Below are 17,859 nucleotides of genomic sequence, written 5' to 3' on the forward strand. Positions count from 1 at the left end.
ATTTCCTAAACTGTTACTACCTTTTTCTAGCCTGAGAAAGTTTCCTTCTAGATTATGTTCACTGCTCCTGCAGGCGGGCTGTCAACGTTCTGCGCAGCTGTTCATTCCAGCACAGGTGTTAAATACTCATTAACACTTTGCTGCCGCTGGGAGTGCTCCCTCCTCCACCAACTCTGCAGAAGCCACTCAGTTCCAGGCGCCACATCCCTGCAGCTGCTCTTCGCCCTTTTCGACTGCAGTACATTTTCTTTTAAGGGAGCAACACCTGCTGCATTGCTCCCTACCTGGACAGCTCCCCTTCATCAGAAAGGGACAACTTGATCTAGGAGGTATGTTTAAAGCAGTGGTTCTCAACCTTGGCTGCACATTAGAATCACCTGGGAATCTTTTTAAAATCCTGATTTCTGGGCCTCATCCTCCGGAAATTCTGTTTCTTTGTTATGGGGTGAGGCCACAACATTAGCAACAAAGAAACAGAATTTCCGGAGGATGAGGCCCAGAAATCAGGATTTTAAAAAAGATTCCCAGGTGATTCTAATGTGCAGCCAAGGTTGGGAACCACTGGTTTAAAGGGACCATGACCTTGTTCCTTCTGCATAATTTGGAACAATATAGTACAAATGGATATCTAAAAATAAATATTTTCCTTTACAGCTGAGGTTCCTCCCACTTTGCTCCTACTACATTTTGTACAAACTTTACAGTAATTATCGTATTGAAGTATAATTATTTGGGGTATGCTGAATGCCTTCCATCTAGACCAGTGGTTCTCAACCTGTGGGTCGCGACCCCTTTGGCGGCCGAATGACCCTTTCACAGGGGTCGCCTAAAGCCATCCTGCATATCAGATATTTACATTACAATTCATAACAGTAGCAACATTACAGTTATGAAGTAGCAACAAAAATAATTTTATGGTTCTGGGTCACAACATGAGGAACTGTATTGAAAGGGCCAGAAGGTTGAGAACCACTGATCTAGACTGTGAACTTCTTGAGGTACAAAAATGTGTCTTAGTCAGCTTTGTGTCCAAAGTAGCTAATAGAAAACCTGGCACATAGTGGATTTTTGGTAAATGTTGAAATGAACTAAATGTTTAAGTGCATAACTTGGGGTTGCTGACCTAATCTCCATCCAAAATCCCCTTTTCCCTAGTCACCATCAAGCAACAGTGGCCCTATGACAGAGCTCTGGACAGTGAGAAGTGAGCAGAGTCTTCTGGTTAGGGCTTCCAGGAAGGTCTTTGTTTTCCTCCCAAAAAAGGGGACAGACTGGCCTGGACTGCCCCCTTCACCCTCTGCCCTTTCTTAATTTCTTTCTCCTCCTTTTATTCTTCCTCAGTCTCTTCTTCCTTCTCTTCCTCCTCCTTCCCCTACTCCTGTTCCTCCTCCTCCTTCTCCTCCACCTTTTCTTTCTCCTTCTCCTTCTTCCTATCTGGAACTTAGAAGTAAAGGCTGGAGATGTAGCAGCCATCTTGTAAACAAATCCCGTATGTTCTGGATGGAAAAGCAGAAAGATAGGGAGAGCCCAGGTTTTTGATGGCAGCAGCTATGCTAGCTCTGAACTAGGCAGCAAATACCTGTCTCTGAACTTCTTATAGGAGAAGAAAATCCTGTATCTGCCACTGTGGTTAAGTTTTCTGTTCTTTTCAGACAAACACATTTATAACTGGTATAACAAGTATGTTATTAATAAGTATGCATTTAAAGGACCTAGTATTATTGCTCTTAGCACATAGTAGAAACCCATTAAGTATTTGCATATTCGTTTACTTATTCCTGTAAATAGAATCTTAAATAAATGAATGGGTTGTATGGATCCTGAGAAGATTCACTTGATGTGATCCCAGAAAAGACATTTATTTGCTGCGATGGACTCCCCACAGTCAACTGAGGGCCCAGCTTTTATAAATAATGACAGTCTAGTGGCCATCTGCTGACAGAGGCTCTCACATATTCTGTACACCAGGAAGAATCTCAGACAGAGCTTTCAACCTCCCACACTGGTCTCCTGCTGTTTGAATTCACTTTACAAGACAGTTCCTAGTTTTTGTTTTCAACCAATGGACTGAAACCTACTCCATCCAATCAGAATCTCATATATCTTTATTTGCATCTTTACTAACCAATCAGAATTGCTCCATAATGACCAATCAGAGTGCATGATGTCGACCAATTAGAACTGTGCAATTTAGAATTCTCCTTTACATAAAATTGGACCAATTGGTGGCTCAGGAACTATTACCTGAATAAAGTCTCCCCCTTTTCCTCTCCATTGTCTTTTGGATTTGTTAACAGTTGCTTTTATTTTTTGACAGAGGGATATCTTCTAATAATAACATCGACTATTCTCTAACTTAAGATGTATCCAATAATCTTAAACAGCTCTATTTCAGACCCAGTGGACCACATGATATTGGTCCTGGAGTTTATTCCCAAGGCTCACTTCCTCCTCTTAGAAAAAGCAGTCCTGTTGAAGCTGCAAATCATGCAGCCAACAGCAGAAACAGCCTCCTGGTGTTACCAATTCCCCGAGTGTCATATTTCTAGTGTTCTCTTTGCTGTAAGGCAGGGTTTGCAGGAGGTAGCCTGCTCCAAGGTTAGTCCACGGGCATTATTCTCTCCCGCCTGGGCTGCCCAGCTTCAAGGGGCAGAGCTAGGCACGGAGGCATCCTTGCCAAGCTAAGAGGCTTCTTTGCCTCAGGTTTGGTGGTCACAAGAGCTCTATAGGGAGAGAAGAGAGATCAGCTGTCTGAGACTGAACCATGAAGCAACGCTCCAGGACCTAATCTGCTTTTCTCTATGGAATTCCTCCTTTTCTTTGGAATTCCTGGGTCTCGTTTTTTATTTTTATTTTTACTTTTTTTTAACTCGGCTCCAAGCAGCGTGGCTTCATCTCTGAAAAGGAAATGTTAAGGCCTTTGGAGGATACATTTTATGCTTATTTTTAAAATAATATAGCTGGATTTTTATCACCTTTGAATTAAAGAAACGAAACACTGAGCAATTTTAATATGCTAGGCGGGCACTGTGCAGTGGCCTTACGTGCATACTCTAATACTTATGGTACCCCTACCGAGGTAGGCGCTCTTATTAGACGAAGAAATTGAAGCTCAGAGAGATTAAGAACTTGTCCAAGATCACACAGAGCCATGAGCCCAATCTGAGGCATCTGTCTCCAGAGTCCCTTTCCGGTTCCCACCTCCCCTGCCCTCTATGCTTTGGCAGCATATTTCTCTCATTACCGCCGCCTAAGCCCACCCTGCAGAGACGCCAGGCTCCTGGGCCAGCCCCCTCTCCAGGTTAAACAAGGAGACTTACACTGAGGGGTTTATTTTGACTCGTATCTTCTGGATCGAAGGCCTCAACCTGGTAACTGAATCCAGGGTTTGCTCCTTCCACTATGTAGAGGTCTAGACCTACACCCACGTACACAGTGGAATAAGAAACATTTTATTAGATAAAGCAAATGAGAAATCCCCAAACCAGGTGAGCCAAAGGAAACCAAACACAGCCAAGGAAATGAAGTGTGTTGGCACTGCGGGAAAGAGGGCAGCAAGAATAAAGGTCATGAGTGAGACCACGGCCAACTTGCAGGAGTGGATCCTTTTATGGGAATTAGCAACGTATCAGGGTTGGCCTCGCTGGTAATCAAGTCTTCCCGTGTTTCCTCTAGAGAGAGGTGACCTGGGGTTCTGTTGTTCGGTGGGAGAGAGGGGGGTGATAAGGACAGAGAGTTGAAAAGTGAACTCCGGGCTGAGGCTGCTCCAAGTTTCAGAGCCCCTTTAATGTGTAAATTCCTCCCAACCTGAGCTGAGGCTACCCCTCGACCTGCACTCAGCCTCTCTGTTCCATCACGAGGCCTCTCATTTCAGGGACTCACTTCCGCTGAGAGAGGGTTGCAGAGGGAGGCCCAGGAAAGGGACCAAAAAATGATTTCATCTCCTTCAGAGTTCTTGGTGCTCATGCGGAGGGAGGGGCAGGCAGTGCCACTGGGCACCCCCAGCCCTGCCCAAGGGCCACCATGCTCTCTGCCCTGGCCTCTCTCTTTCTGAGAATGTCTCTGGTCAAGAGATGAGCGAGAAGGCGAAGGTTAACTCACTCTTTTGTAAGGCACTGTGCTGAGGACTTAGTGTATAGCGTGGGGGCATAAGTAGGTTTGCAGTTGCAAGTACACGAAACAGTTTATTCTCGAATTATTATTTATTAACTATTGAATTATATTCCATACACACACTGTCAACCTACTTTTGCCCCACCCTGTATGTTTTCCCCTTTCATCTTCACAACAGCCCTAGAAAATAGGCATGGCCATTTTCTCTGCTTTATAAACAAGGAAACAGGTTCATAGGAGTTATTGGGTTGTCTCTTCTAATAAGTGATAGAATCAAAACTCAAACTCAAGCCATCTGACTTCAGCTTTCATCTATCTTATCACTGCTCATGCTTTCATTTTAAAAAAAAAAGCATTCACTGAGTTCTCACTAAAAAGCAAGCACTGATCTACACTTTGGGAATACAGCAGTTCACAAAATCCTGCTCCCATGAACTTGAAATCTGTGGGAAGATATGGATAATAAATGAGTAAAATGTGTGAATGTTACTGAACAATGTTATAGAGAAAAATCAGGGAAGCAGTGTTGGGAGCTGGGTTACAACATTCAATAGAGTGGTTATGGAGGGTCATTGTCAGCTGAATGAGGATTCCTAAGAGAAATGAAGAGGAGCCTCAGAGATACGGAGCAGGAGGGGGCAGAGGAAACAGCAAATGCCGAGAGAGATGCCGTGGTAGGTTGTGCCTGGGGTGCTCACCGATTGGCGAGAAGACTAGGACTGCTGGGCAGCGGATTGAGGGGGAGACATGTGGGAGACAACATGGTAGGTGGGGAGGGTGGTATGGACCAGATTTGATGGGGCTTTAAGGAGATTCTGGCTCTCCTTTTGGGTGAGATGAGAGGTCCTTGAAGGGTTTTAAGCAGAGGAATGCCTTGATTTAACTGATGTTTGACAGGATCTCCCTGGCTGCTGTATGGAGAATCAACTGTAGGACCAAGGGCAGAGCAGAGCCCAGTAAGCGGGCCATTGTAGTACTTCAGGCGAGACATGGCTAGTGGCTTGCACCATGGAGGTAGCGGTGAAGAGGCTAGGGACAGTTGGATTCTGCATAGATTTACAAGGTGACAACATTTCCTAATGGATTCGATGTTGGATGTGAAAGACAGAAAAAAGTCAAGATTGACTTTGAAGTTTTGGTCCAAGCAACTGGAAGGACAGAGTTGCCATTAATTAAAATGGGAAAGACAAGAAAAGCAGCTTTGGGTGGGGATGGTGGGGGTGAGGGGGTTGAAGTGGGAGTCAAGAGTTTGGATTGGGAGCACATTAAGTTTGAGATATCATCATCTGCAGCCAACTCCAGTGTGTGTGGGGTTTTTCCTACACCACCAAGAAATTCTCCGAAATCAGCTGAAAATCCATCTGAATTCAAGTCCAGGTTGTCACCTATGCTTCTGACCCACCGGCTATAAATCTAAGCTTCCGGAAATGCCCTCACTGAGTTTGAGTCATATGCCAGAGTGGCTCCCAGAACTCAGGGGAACATTTTAGTTACTAGGTGACTGGTTTATTATAAAAGGTTGCAGTTCAGGAACAGCCAGATGGAAGAGTGCACAGGGCGCGGAGCTCCCATGCTCTCTGGGCACCACACTCTCCCTGAATCTCCACCAACTTGGCAGCGCTCTGAACCCCTTTTAGATTGTCTGGAGTCCTCACTACCTGGGCATGATTAATGAAACCATTGGCCATTGGTGATTGAACTCCATTTCCACCTTCTCTCCGCTCTGCTGTGGTGGGGGTGGGGCATGGGGAGGAAAGTGTGTGAGGGGGATGGAGGGGACTGAAAGTTCCAACCCTCTAATCACAGGATTGGCTCTGCTGGCCACCGTTCCAAACATCACGTCATCAACATAGCAAAACATATCTTTATCACACTCATCACAGAAAAGCCAAGGGTTTTAGAAGCTTTGTGTCAGGAACTGGAGGAAAACCAAATATATATTTCTTATTATAAATCACAATATTACAGATGTCTATTAAATATTCAAGTGGAGATGTTAGGTGAGATACTTGGATATTTGAGTGGAGTTCAGGGGAGAACCTGGACTAAAATGATAGACTCGGTGGCATCCACAGCCATGAGCCAGGGGGAGATTATTCAGGAATTTACGGTACCCTATGCTCCCATCCCTTTAAGTGTCATCTCTGCTCTGTAGCCGATTCCAGGCACACAGTGCTCTCAGGGGTCAGCGTCCTTGGGGAGAATGAACAAGTCAGTCAATGACCAGAAGTACACAGTGATGAGCCTGGTGGGCTTGGCCAGATTCCTTCAGAATGAGCCACGTGAGGTCCCGAGCCTCCTTTTCCTCCCCAGGACTGGGAAAGACCCAAGAGAAGGGCTTTGTAAATTGTTGGGCATTATTACTGGGAGCCCTGGGCTGGGGGACATTTTATTTATTTCCTGCACATTAAGCACCTGCCTTTCCCAGGGAAACAGCTGCTTTTTCATTTACTTTTCTGGTTTGCTCCGTCTCCAGGGTCCTCCCTGATGCCACCATCTGGGCTGCATGGCACACCCTGTGTATCTTACCTTTTGCCAAGTTGCCTGGAAACTGAGGCGGCTCATTCACATCTGTTACCTGGACAGTTAGGATCTGTAGGTCAGTGACACCCACGTCATCCTTAACATAAATCTGCAAATCAAACATGTTTGGTCCTGTTTCAAAATCTAGTTGTTCTTTCCCAGTAGTGACAACCTAGAAGTAAATGCAGAACTCTTAGAGATCCTGTGAAGAAGGTCATCTTTGTGTGCACGCATTTTGCAAATGGCTATTACTAGGAAGAAAGCAAACAGCATCCTGGAAACCACCTTTCGTTCGCTGTCAGAGGAACTGGCTGTTTGCCTTAGTCCTTCCAACACAAGCCCCAGGACACTTCTCCACCAAAGGGACTGCTGTATATGATGCTGTTTTTCATGAAAAAGAAAAATATTCAGGAGATATTCTAGTTCTACTGACAGAAAATGGAAAACCAGAGAATTAAAAAACCCATCACTACTTAAGTTAGGCTCCTAGGTGAGTCCCTTAGCAACCCTGAATGTAGTGGATTTTCTAGTCTTTAAAAATGAGATGCTGCACTTTCCTGGGATTGCCGTTAAATTACATCTTGACTCATCACTCCATTCTAATTTTCCCAAGGCCACTTCCAAGAATAAACAAGGAAAGAAAGATACATCTGCAGAGTTAAGGAATGACATGTACTAACATGAACTGTGTGTGTGTGTGTGTGTGTGTGTGTGTGTTAATGGTGGTAAATGCTATTGAGAAAAGTGAACAGGGTCAGGGTGATGGAGGGTGGAGATGGCATCTACTTTATATGGTGGTTGTGAGGATTAAATGAGTTCTTCCATGGAATACTTAGATACTTGTTCTTGTACTATAGTTTGATATCAGGTAGAGTGATACCTCCAAGTTAGTTCTTCTTTCTCAAGATTGGTATGGCTATGGGGTCTTTTGTGATTCCATATAAATTTTAGTAATATTTGTTTTAGTTCTGTGTTTTAGTTTCCATTGGTATTTTGGAAAGACTCAAACAACAAATTAGAAAACAGAGCAGTGGTACCATGGCTCTTTAACATGGGGAAACATTCACACAGTAGCATTGGACATTTAGGCTCATATTTTTTACTCAGGGCATGTTCTTCCATATTAAGTCTCCTCATACTTTTCCTTCTGAAAAGTCACAGAATCATAGAAAAGCAGAATCACCGACATAATTTCATCAGAGCCCAACTTTTAAGGAGATCAATACTCAAACTAAAACACCCAAAGAGTTTAGTTACTGTCAGCACACCTTACACCTGATATCATGTCAGGATGGTTGGCAATAAGAAACAAGCCTTTTATTTGTAACACTAGAGGCCCAGTGCATGAAATTCGTGCATGGGAGGGGTCCCTCAGCCTGGCCTGCACTTTCTTGCAATCCAGGATCCCTTGGGGGATGTCCGACTGTCGGTTTAGGCCCAATCCCGCAGGTCCCTTCCATAAACTGGCAGTTGGACATACCTCTTGCAATCTGGGACCACTGACTCCTAACTGCTGGCCTGCCTGCCTGCCTGCCTGCCTGATCACCCCTAACCGCTCACCTGCCTGCCTGATCATCCCTAACCACCTCGGCCTTCTTGCCTGATCGCCCCTAATCATCTCTGCCTTGGCCTCCACAGCCACAGCTTTATCTGGAATGACGTCTGGAAGGTCGTTCGGCTGTCTGGTCTAACTCGCATATTACGCTTTTATTATTATAGATGATTTGTAATGTTCAGTTGGACTAGATTAAATAGAGAAAAAGGATTCCATGGCTAGAGGGGCACCTAGTGCAGCAGAAGGCTCTAGCATGCCCAAAAAAGGGCTTCTGGATCTTAGAATAAGGAAGATTAAACTAGAGAAAGAGGAAGAAATGATCACTGTTCTAGAATCCCACAGGCCTCTCATCTTCAGGACTCCTCTTTGCAGGTAACTCCCATTGCGAGTAAGATGGTACCTACCTCAAACTCGGTGCCTGACAGGGAGATCACGGTGAAGGCTTCAGTGAGGGGACTGGTGTTGATTATCAGGGGCAACCCTGGCATCACAGGTGACAGGGACGCTGATAATTTCACAGAAAACTTGTGCACTGAAGTCCCAGGTGAAGAATTCTCTGCCACGTTACTAGTAGCAGGTAAGTGAATTAGGTGTAGTGCCTCTCCCGCTGTGGATTTAAAAAGGATAAAAATTACATGAACACAAAGCTTTGTGCTGGGAACAGGGACTTAACAGCTTGTTCTGTGCTTCAACTCATAGCTCAGAGCAGTGATGGAACCTGGTCACTCCCCAAGAACAAACACTCCTGCCAAGACTTGGAGAGGGGAATGTGAAATCTTAGAGCTAAGAAAACAACCACCACCAAACAACCATGAAGTCTGCTCTTGACATCCTGTTAATAAAGCTGCTGCTTTTCTCTTGTCTCCCTGCTTCCCTTCTCTTCTCTCCCAATCTTTGTGAAGAGCCAGGAGAAGAGAAACATCACCTTAGCAGATAGACACCCACTTGAAGTATCTAGTCTACCCATGACATTCTCTCTTTTACAAGGGCCCAGTATTTTACAAGAGTTTGTTTTCCTTCTCTGGGTCAGTGTTTCATTCATGATGTCATCTGAGAGTTGAGTGTGCATGACTGAAGAGCTCCATGGTAGACCTCCCCACAGTCATAAGTAATTTTAAGGACAGTTATTTGTTTTTATTGGATGCTATGGGCATCATGTAGAGAGTCCGTCAGTACTTCCTAGTTGATAGATTGACTCCTGTTTCACAGAGAAGGAAATGAGATACTTAGAGAGGCATGTGAACGACTCTGGACTTCATTACAGACAGGGAACTTTACAATTTAAGAGAAAGTATGTTTCTTCCAGGCATGCCTCAGGACATTCTCAAGTCTCCTTGACACTCTGCAAGACTTTGCCAATACAGAGGAGAGCAACAGGTCATGTTTTTTCATGCTTCCATAATAATGGTTACTGTAGGGGGTTGAATAGTGTCTTCCCCAAAATTCATGTCCACCCAGAACCTCAGAATGTACCTTACTTGGGAAAAGAGTCTTTTCAGGTGTAATTAGTTAAGAGGAGGTCACACTGAATTAAGATGGGCCCTAAATCCAACAGCTGGTGTCCCTGTGAGGACAGGACACAAAGACACACACAGAAGGAAGAAGGCCATGTTATGACAGAGGAGGAAATTGAAGGAATGCAGCTACAAGCCAGGGCTGGTAAACAACCACCAAAAGCTGGGAGGTAGGCACGGAACACATTCTCCCTCAAAGCCCTAAATGGAGCCAACCCTGCCAACACCTTTAGTTCAGACTTCTGATCTTCCAAACTGTGAGATAATAAATTTCTGTTATTTTAAGCCATCCAATTTGTGGTAATTTGTTATAGCAGTACTAAGAAAATCATAAAATTATCATTTATCCAATGTTCCAAAGAGGTGCATAATGTAAAATCCTTTTTCTCATTTACTCCTCAAAACCATCCTCTCAGATAGGTATTAATGTCATTATTTTACAGATGATACAACTGAGCTAAAGGACATACAGTGAATACAGTATCCTCCCTATTCACAGAGATAATGTCCACAACCCCCAATGGATACCTGAAACCATAGTTAGTCTAATGTTTTTTCCTATACATACATACTTATGATAAAGTTTAATTTATAAATTAGGCACAGCATGAGATTACCAACAATAACTAAGAATAAAATAGAACAATTATAATAATATCTATAATAATAAAAGCATAATATTCTGATTAGACCAGACATCCTTCTAAATGACCTTCCAGATGAAGCCAGGGCTGCGAGAGTAGCCCAGGTCCCACGTGTCTGCCGGTGCTGGCAGCTGGGGGAAGGAAGGTCTACTCTTGCAAGAATTTTGTGCATCGGGCCTCTAGTAGTGTAATAAAAGTTATGCAAATGTAATTTATCTTCTAAATTATCTTATTATACTGTACTCACATTTTCGCTTAAAGAAAGCACTTTCTGACTTCTCTTTGGCAGATTCACATTGCCAGCATCACTACTCTTGTGCCCATTACGAAGTAAGGGTTAATTGAACACAAGCACTGCAGTACTCCAAGAGTTAGCTAGTGAGTGACTAATGGGATGGGGATGGGAGGGAGGTGTCTACAGCTTGAAGATGATGGACAAAGGAATAATTCAAGTCCTGGGTGGGGCCAAGCAGGATGATGTCGGATAAGAGAGTTCATCATGCTACTCAGAACAGCAAGCAATTTAAAACTTATAAATTGTTTATTTCTGGAATTTTAGAAATTGTAGGTGTAAAATTTCTAGAAACGAACAGGACATGGCAAAATGTTGGTTTTATTTTAAAAAAGAATGCATTTATTTCAAATTTGGGGTAGGGGATGCAAAGAAATAATGGAAATGTAGGAAAAATTGAAATATAAATACATTCGTTGATACAAGCTGTAATAAATCTAAAATCATCTTATTTAGATTAGAGACTAAAATGCATTATGCTAAATTATTTTTACTCACAAGGACTGTGAGTAAAAGGACTGTGCAAGGACTCAGATAAATCAAAACAGCTGAGGCTTAAGGCGATGTGAATACGAATAGATTTTTTTAAATCTATTAAAATTGACTTTCGTATTATACCATTCTTGTGATTTAAAAACCCGAAGCAAAATAGTATACAGGAGTATTTAGAGGCAAAATGTTCCCAAAAATAGTTTTTCAAGATGAGCAAAATAATCAGTTGCTTTGGTGCTTGGGTTTTTTTTAAGGCATAATTTCCTCATGCCCTCTTTTCCCACAATAAAGAAGTCAGCAGAACCCTCTCCCCCGCCCCCCTTGAGCTGTTCATGAACGTGTTTCCCCACTATTCAGAGGGACAAGGACAGTCATAAGCAAAATGAAGGGTTGGCAATTTGTCTCAAAAATTTCCCACCTTCTCTTGGCCCCTCCCACCCACACCAGGGACGTGTGCCCCCCCAGCCAAGAAGAAAGGACCCCTCTGCTCAGATTTAACTCACTCAGGTTTTTCTCAAGAACGGCGTGGTGAGTGATAGCTTTGCTGAAACACGTAACCACTTGCATTTATGAAGAACCTACTCACCGGGCATTATGCTGGCTACTTTACTGCCTGATCCCGTCCACTCTACACACAACATAGGTGTGTGTTGCGGCCTCAGGAGGTGTTACACTCAGTGAGCGGCTGCGGTGGGCCCTCGCGGCATCTGGGTCTTGTAGATAACAGACTGCACGTACTTACTACCGTGTCGTCACTCCACACTTGTCAGGTGACTGTGCACATGTGATGCATCATAGTTTTTCTATGACCAGGCCACAAAGCGGCAAGATGGTGCTGGGGCCTGGTGTGAAATTGGCCCCTCAACTCTGTTGTTAGATTTGGGTGATGTTCTCTGTAAGAGGTTGTCTTTGGAGCAGCCTAAGCAATTGTGCAGGAATATTAGCTTGACGTGGGGTCCCTTGGCCTGGCCTACGCCCTCTCACAATCTGGGACCCCTCAGGGGATGTCGGAGAGCCAGTTTTGGCCCGATCCTGCAGGCATAAAAGGCTAATATGCAAATTGACTTAACAGCCAAACAACTGGTTGCTATGATGTGCACTGACCTCCAGGGGGCAGATGCTCAATGCAGGAGCTGCTTCCTGGTGAGCACAGCGGCAGTGGCAGGAGCCTCTCCCACCTCTGCAGCAGCGCTAAGGATGTCCGACTGACTGCTGCAGGCCTAAGCAATCAGTCAGACATCTCCCAATGGCTCCCAGACTGCAAGAGGGCCCAGGCCGGGCTGAGGGATCCCCCTGAGTGCACCAGGCCTCTAGTACAGAATAATGACTAGCATTTACTAAGCATTTACTATGTACCAGTCACTCCTCTAAGTGTTTTACTAAAGTAACTCATCAAAGATGTAAATTATCTCTAAGTTAACCTGCAAATTTAACATGATTGAATTCTATACATTATGGGTATGCTACCTATCAAAAAATAAGATTTAATTTAAAAAGCTCAATTTCTGCCATGACAGGTGTGACTCAGTTGGGTGGAGCTTCATCCTGTACATCAAAAGGTGACAGGTTTGATTCCTGATCAGGGCACAGGCCCAGGTTGTGCTTTCCATCCCTGATCGGGTCATGTACAGGAGGCAACCAAGCTATGTTTCTCTCACACATCAATGCATCAGTGTTTCTCTCTCTCTCTCTCAAAAAATCAATAAAAAAGATTGATTTCTTTCAATAAAAAATAAAAGAAAAATAAATAAAAAGCTCAATTTCAATAATCTGAGCTGACAACATTAAAAAGATCTTCTAAGATTCTTGAAGCTGTGGAATAAGGAAAAAGATGCTCAAGAATCTTTGGCTCTTCAACCAGAAGGCATTTTCTCTACCCAAGAGTAAGACAATACCTCCTTAGCACCTCAATTTTTCGACAGGATTTGCTAAGCTCAAGTTGCCCCCAAAAGTCTCCAGAGGAAGGCCAGAATCTCCACAAAGACTAACTTGACATATATACTGAAGGGGCTCAGCACACATTTTCCTAGATTATGCCACTTTGACATGGGGACTATTTTGAGCCAAAGGCATAGAGACCCAAAAGATTCAGGAATAGCTTTTTTAAATAAATAAATAAATAAATAAATAAATAAAATTAAAACCTCCCCCTTAACTTTCTAGAAGAGTTTAGATAGAGGGCCTGGTCTAGGAAGAGAGCTATCACCAAAGATAACTACAAAGCATATGGGCTAGGTGTGGTGGGCAGGAGAGGGGGGATAGGGCCTCCATATGTACATAATTAAACTTGTTTTTCTATTGGTAATCTGTCTTATGTCAATTCAATTAATAGACCAGCTAAAATGACCTAGAAGAGTAGAAAAAACAATTTCCTCTTCTACAACACTAAGCTCTGCTATGAAAATAATTTTCCCAACTTTGGATCTTGGAAGGACTTCCAGCTCAGGCCAGTTCACACCAGAGGGCAAGTGAATTCTATACAGACATGGACTAGATTGTGGCTTCTATAGGCACCCCGTTCTCTGGGTTACCCCTACCTCCTGCGGCTCCTGTTGCTACACCATTTCATTCATCAGTGCAGATAAGCCCTCAGTTAATCTAAGCCTCCCGGAGGCAATTTCCTTTTTTAAGGACTTTATCATACAATGATATCCTGTAAACTGAGTAGAGCAAACAGGGGGCAAAATGAGTTCCTACCTGACATGGCCCCCAGGAGAACCAGAAGGACTGCTTCCAGCATACTTGATAATTCACCTCTGTGCACACTTCCAGCAAATCACCCAGGAGCGGAATCCCACCTTATATCAAAGTGCATTCCAGATGTCGCTCATCTTCCCCTCCCCGTTTTGTTGCTATGCAAGAAATCAAACAGAGGCCTGAAGGTAACTAAGGGAGACTCTAAACACTGCAGGAATGTTTGTTCTTCGATTACCTGCTTCTGTGAGTGCATGGTAACCAAGGGGCCAACCAACCCATCCTGGTGAGCTCAGAGTCCATCTCAAAATTCCACACCTACTGTGCGGACAGAGAACCCCAAATAGGGAAGTCAAAGAGCAAAGAAAACGAAGAGACACTGAGATGACAGGAAAAGCCGGACATGAGCGCAGTCATCCACGATGGTCTCAATAGCCAGGCACTCTGTCCAGTAAAGAAGGAGGGTGGGGAAGTGGGAATTTTTCTGCTGACTGAATTGATCAATTGGACTCAGAATTGGGACTAGACCCCTCTTCAAGGCGGCGATAGACACGGCCCTTTGACTCCCATCACCACCACTGCCACTCTAGCCCTCAAAGAAGTCTGTGGAGGAAGATTATTGGAGTCGTGCACGAGGCTTCTGCCCAGCAGGGAGTGATGTGCCCACCCCTCCGAGGCAGGTCTGCCCTACATGGTGCTTTCCTGTCCCATGCAGCCCATGCCAGCTACAGGTCTGGTGTGTGGAACATAGCTGGGCTGGAGTCCAGCCTCCACTCAGAGAAGGAACAATGGCAGCAAAGGGGGCGATGGCCATGGAGCAGCCTGTGCCCTTGACATGCAGTAACAATAGCCGTGGGTCCAGTGGAAGGAAGTCAGACTTGGACCATCTCTCCTCTTCCTTTCACTCAAGAACTGCCCGCTGGGGGAGGGAAGCCCAGACGCTCAAGGCTAGGGGCAGGAGGAGGGTAGGGGGCATTGAGCCGGATCCCCCCACCAGGAGCATGAGCAGCAGGAGTCCTACAGGAGCTCTGAAGACCACGCGTGCCCCACAAGCAAACCGCATTTGGTCCCTGCTGGCCAGTTAGTCAGTATGAGCCACTAGCTGCCACAGTCATGGTGAGAGCCAGCCACTGTAGGCCAGCAAAAGGGGACACTCACCTTTCCTCTCCCTTCTCCTCAACCTTCCCCAGGGCAAAGAGGGAGGGAGTCTCTTGGAGCCAGACCTCACCACTCGCCCAGGCTCCAAACTCTCAGTCCCAGCTCCCCCTGCTGCAGCAGCCAGTAGCAGGGAGACGGCAGGAAATGAGATTTAGGACAAGTTTGAAATAGAAGCCTTAAAAACGGTGGTGGACCATGAATAACTGAAAATGACCAGGAAGCAAGATATTAAGGGAGAGTCAACAGAGGCGGGTTGAAAACACAAAACCATTTCAGTTTATGTGCCCCTGAATTGAGACTGTGAAGTTAGCTGGTTATAGCGCCTTCCGGGCACACAGAAAGCAAGGCTCAGAGCGGTTGAGTGACTGGCCCCAGGCTAAGCCACTCGTCAGTGGCCAAGCTGGAACTTTGTGTCCCCTGCTTCCCAAACTCAGGGCAGCAAGGCTGTCTTCCTTCCCTACCCACCACATCCAAAGCCTTAGCAGGCCCCTCCTAGCCTCCGGGGTGCCTCCTACAGCCCCTTTCCCAGTCTTGCTGCCACCACTTTGGCTAAGGTCCATCTCAGTAGCATCTGATGCATTCCACAGACAACTGTCAGGCTAATTTCCCAAAAGTACATTTTAATCACTGTCTTGCCTGCTTCAAATACAAAGCAAATAACCTGTGTGGGGTATTATTTAGAGCAGGACATGAGATAATGAAGTGAAAGAAACTGGCCCGGAGTCTGGGGTATATGATACTATTTTCCCCTGAATAGCACATCTATAGGACCGTGGCAAAGGCTGAAACGCAGTAGGTACTCAATAAACATGGACTGAGAAGATGATGAATACACAGTTGCCAAGTTACCAATTTCTCACCTCTCAGTTTTCCCTGTCATATTAGTTACTGCAAATAATCCATTTCATTATTCATAATTAAAGCTGAAGTGATGGCTCAGATTAAGTTATGGAAACCATCAGAACAATTAAACCTTTGCATTAAAGAAACACTCACATCTATTTAATTTTCAGCCTGACTACACAGTGTTCTTCACGTTGCCCTGTTTTCACCAAGTTAAGGTGAGTCTCTGCTTCCTTCCCCGCCCTGGTCCAGGGATAAGGGCCATAGTATGGAATTTGTTGTGGGGTTTTTCTCCTGTAGTTACAGCTTCTGGGTCCAGTCCTGAGGCTGTTTCTGCCATTCTGATGTTCTGTTGTCCATTGGCCCAACTGCCATCTCCTTCTGAAAACACATGGTCCCAGCACCAAGGACCCAGCCGGGCCAGAATCACACAGAGGCTGAATGGGCCCTAAAGTCCCCTGCCCTCTTGTTCCTGACTTCTGACACCCTGAGTCCTCATGTTTCTACCGGGGTCTCGGCCCAGTGGGGTGAGTGGGGCAGCTCAAAGGCAGGGCTGGAATCTTTGGGGTAGGCACCCGCCCCTCCCCAGCTCCACACGAAAGACCTGGGGAGCCTTCTCCCGTGGCATGTCTGGCCCAGCAGCGAGTGGCTCAAGCTGGTGCTTAAAGTATTTAAAGGGACTTGCCTGAAATCTAGCTAACGCTCCTGCAAGTGTCTAATCTGCTAACAGAGGAGTTGTGTTCCACACATCCATTGACTTAGAACCTGGAACACATTTCCTACAGACGGATGGCTCACAGCCTACAGACGGTTACATAGCCTATAAAGGCTCAGGATGAGAACTAGAAGTGCTGCTGTGCGCGTTCAGTTAAGTTTCCTTAGCAGTTCCGTGGGCATTGGGGGCTGGCCAGTGAACCTGATCCCCTTTATATCTGGGCGGTCGCCTTTATATCTCTGTCCATGTTAATACAGTTACTGGAACTATGGGCTTCAGGTACCTGCATGTACATTATCATTCAACTTTTCCCTCTGCCCAATCTTAATCCCTTCCCCATCCTTTTTTGAAAAAAAATTTACCTTAAATTATATTGACTTAAATTCTAACTAAATATTAGTATTGTCTTAGTATTCATAAAATATTGTTATTAGCATTAAAAATTCCATCCAAGTTATACTAGTAGATTATAAAGCTCCCTCCATATGAAAATAGATAAACCCTTAATTATGTTATACTCTCTATAAACTAATAAAGAGTGTAATAGGTATAAATCAAGTTTGAAGATCATCTATACTTTTTCTGATATTAATTATTTTGAGCTTTTTCTATTTTTAAAGCAGGACTAGCTGGCCATATATGTTAACTGGTGTCATGTCATTTGCATTTGTTTCTTATGATGGCTCCTTCCTCTTCCTCTTACAGGTTTGATCCCTAATAAACATTCTGCACCCCAAATATTGTCTCAGCACCTGCTCCTGGCACACTTGACTGGTGACAAATGGGCTGTAAGAAACCACTGAGGCTCATAGCACAGGAATAATGTGCTGGGGCTGCCAGAACAAAACTCCACACACTGGGTGGCTTCAACAACACATCTGGTGGGCACACAGTTCTGGAGGCTAGACGTCCAAAATCCAGGTGTAGGCAGAGCTGGTTCCTTCTGAGGGCTGTGAGGACAGGGTCTGTGCTGGGCCTCTCCTTGCTTTGTGGGTGGCTCTTTCTCCCGGTGTCTCTTCACATCATCTTGCCTCATGCCTGTCTGTGTCTGTGTCCCAATATCTGAAAGAGCACAAGGAGTACCATTAACACTCATATTCCTAGCCAGTTCTGTTCATGTTGACGTATGTATTCCCTAAGACAATAGAAACTTGCTCTACCGCTCTGTTCTTTCTGAGCTCTCATCAGAATCTGCTTTAATGTCTTCCCAGACATGGTACGGTTGCCACTTTAATTCCCAGTCGAGCACATGCCCCATTTGCTGGCTCGATCCTCGATGGGGGGCCTGCAGGAGGCAGCGATCGATGTTTCACTCT

General features: G+C 44.9%; 1 protein-coding gene and 1 long non-coding RNA gene across 2 annotated transcripts in view; both read right to left on the reverse strand.

Annotated features, from left to right (window-relative positions):
• The window catches only part of CDHR3 (cadherin related family member 3), a 51,215-nt gene extending 40,972 nt beyond the window's left edge, over positions 1–10,243 (reverse strand). Inside the window, exons 1-4 of the mRNA XM_015571212.1 lie at positions 10,234–10,243; positions 8,596–8,798; positions 6,643–6,808; positions 3,321–3,418 (exon numbers count right to left, since the gene is read on the reverse strand). Of these exons, the coding sequence (XP_015426698.1) occupies positions 3,321–3,418; positions 6,643–6,808; positions 8,596–8,798; positions 10,234–10,243 (477 nt within the window). The remainder of the gene's footprint in view (positions 1–3,320; positions 3,419–6,642; positions 6,809–8,595; positions 8,799–10,233) is intronic.
• A 6,585-nt stretch (positions 10,244–16,828) lies between these two features.
• Positions 16,829–17,859, reverse strand: part of LOC102755705 — a 37,128-nt gene continuing 36,097 nt past the window's right edge. The window contains exon 3 of the long non-coding RNA XR_436244.2: positions 16,829–17,605. This is a non-coding gene — a long non-coding RNA (uncharacterized LOC102755705). The remainder of the gene's footprint in view (positions 17,606–17,859) is intronic.

This window comes from Myotis davidii, unplaced genomic scaffold, assembly GCF_000327345.1.
Source record: "Myotis davidii unplaced genomic scaffold, ASM32734v1 scaffold125, whole genome shotgun sequence".
Taxonomy (NCBI): domain Eukaryota; kingdom Metazoa; phylum Chordata; class Mammalia; order Chiroptera; family Vespertilionidae; genus Myotis; species Myotis davidii.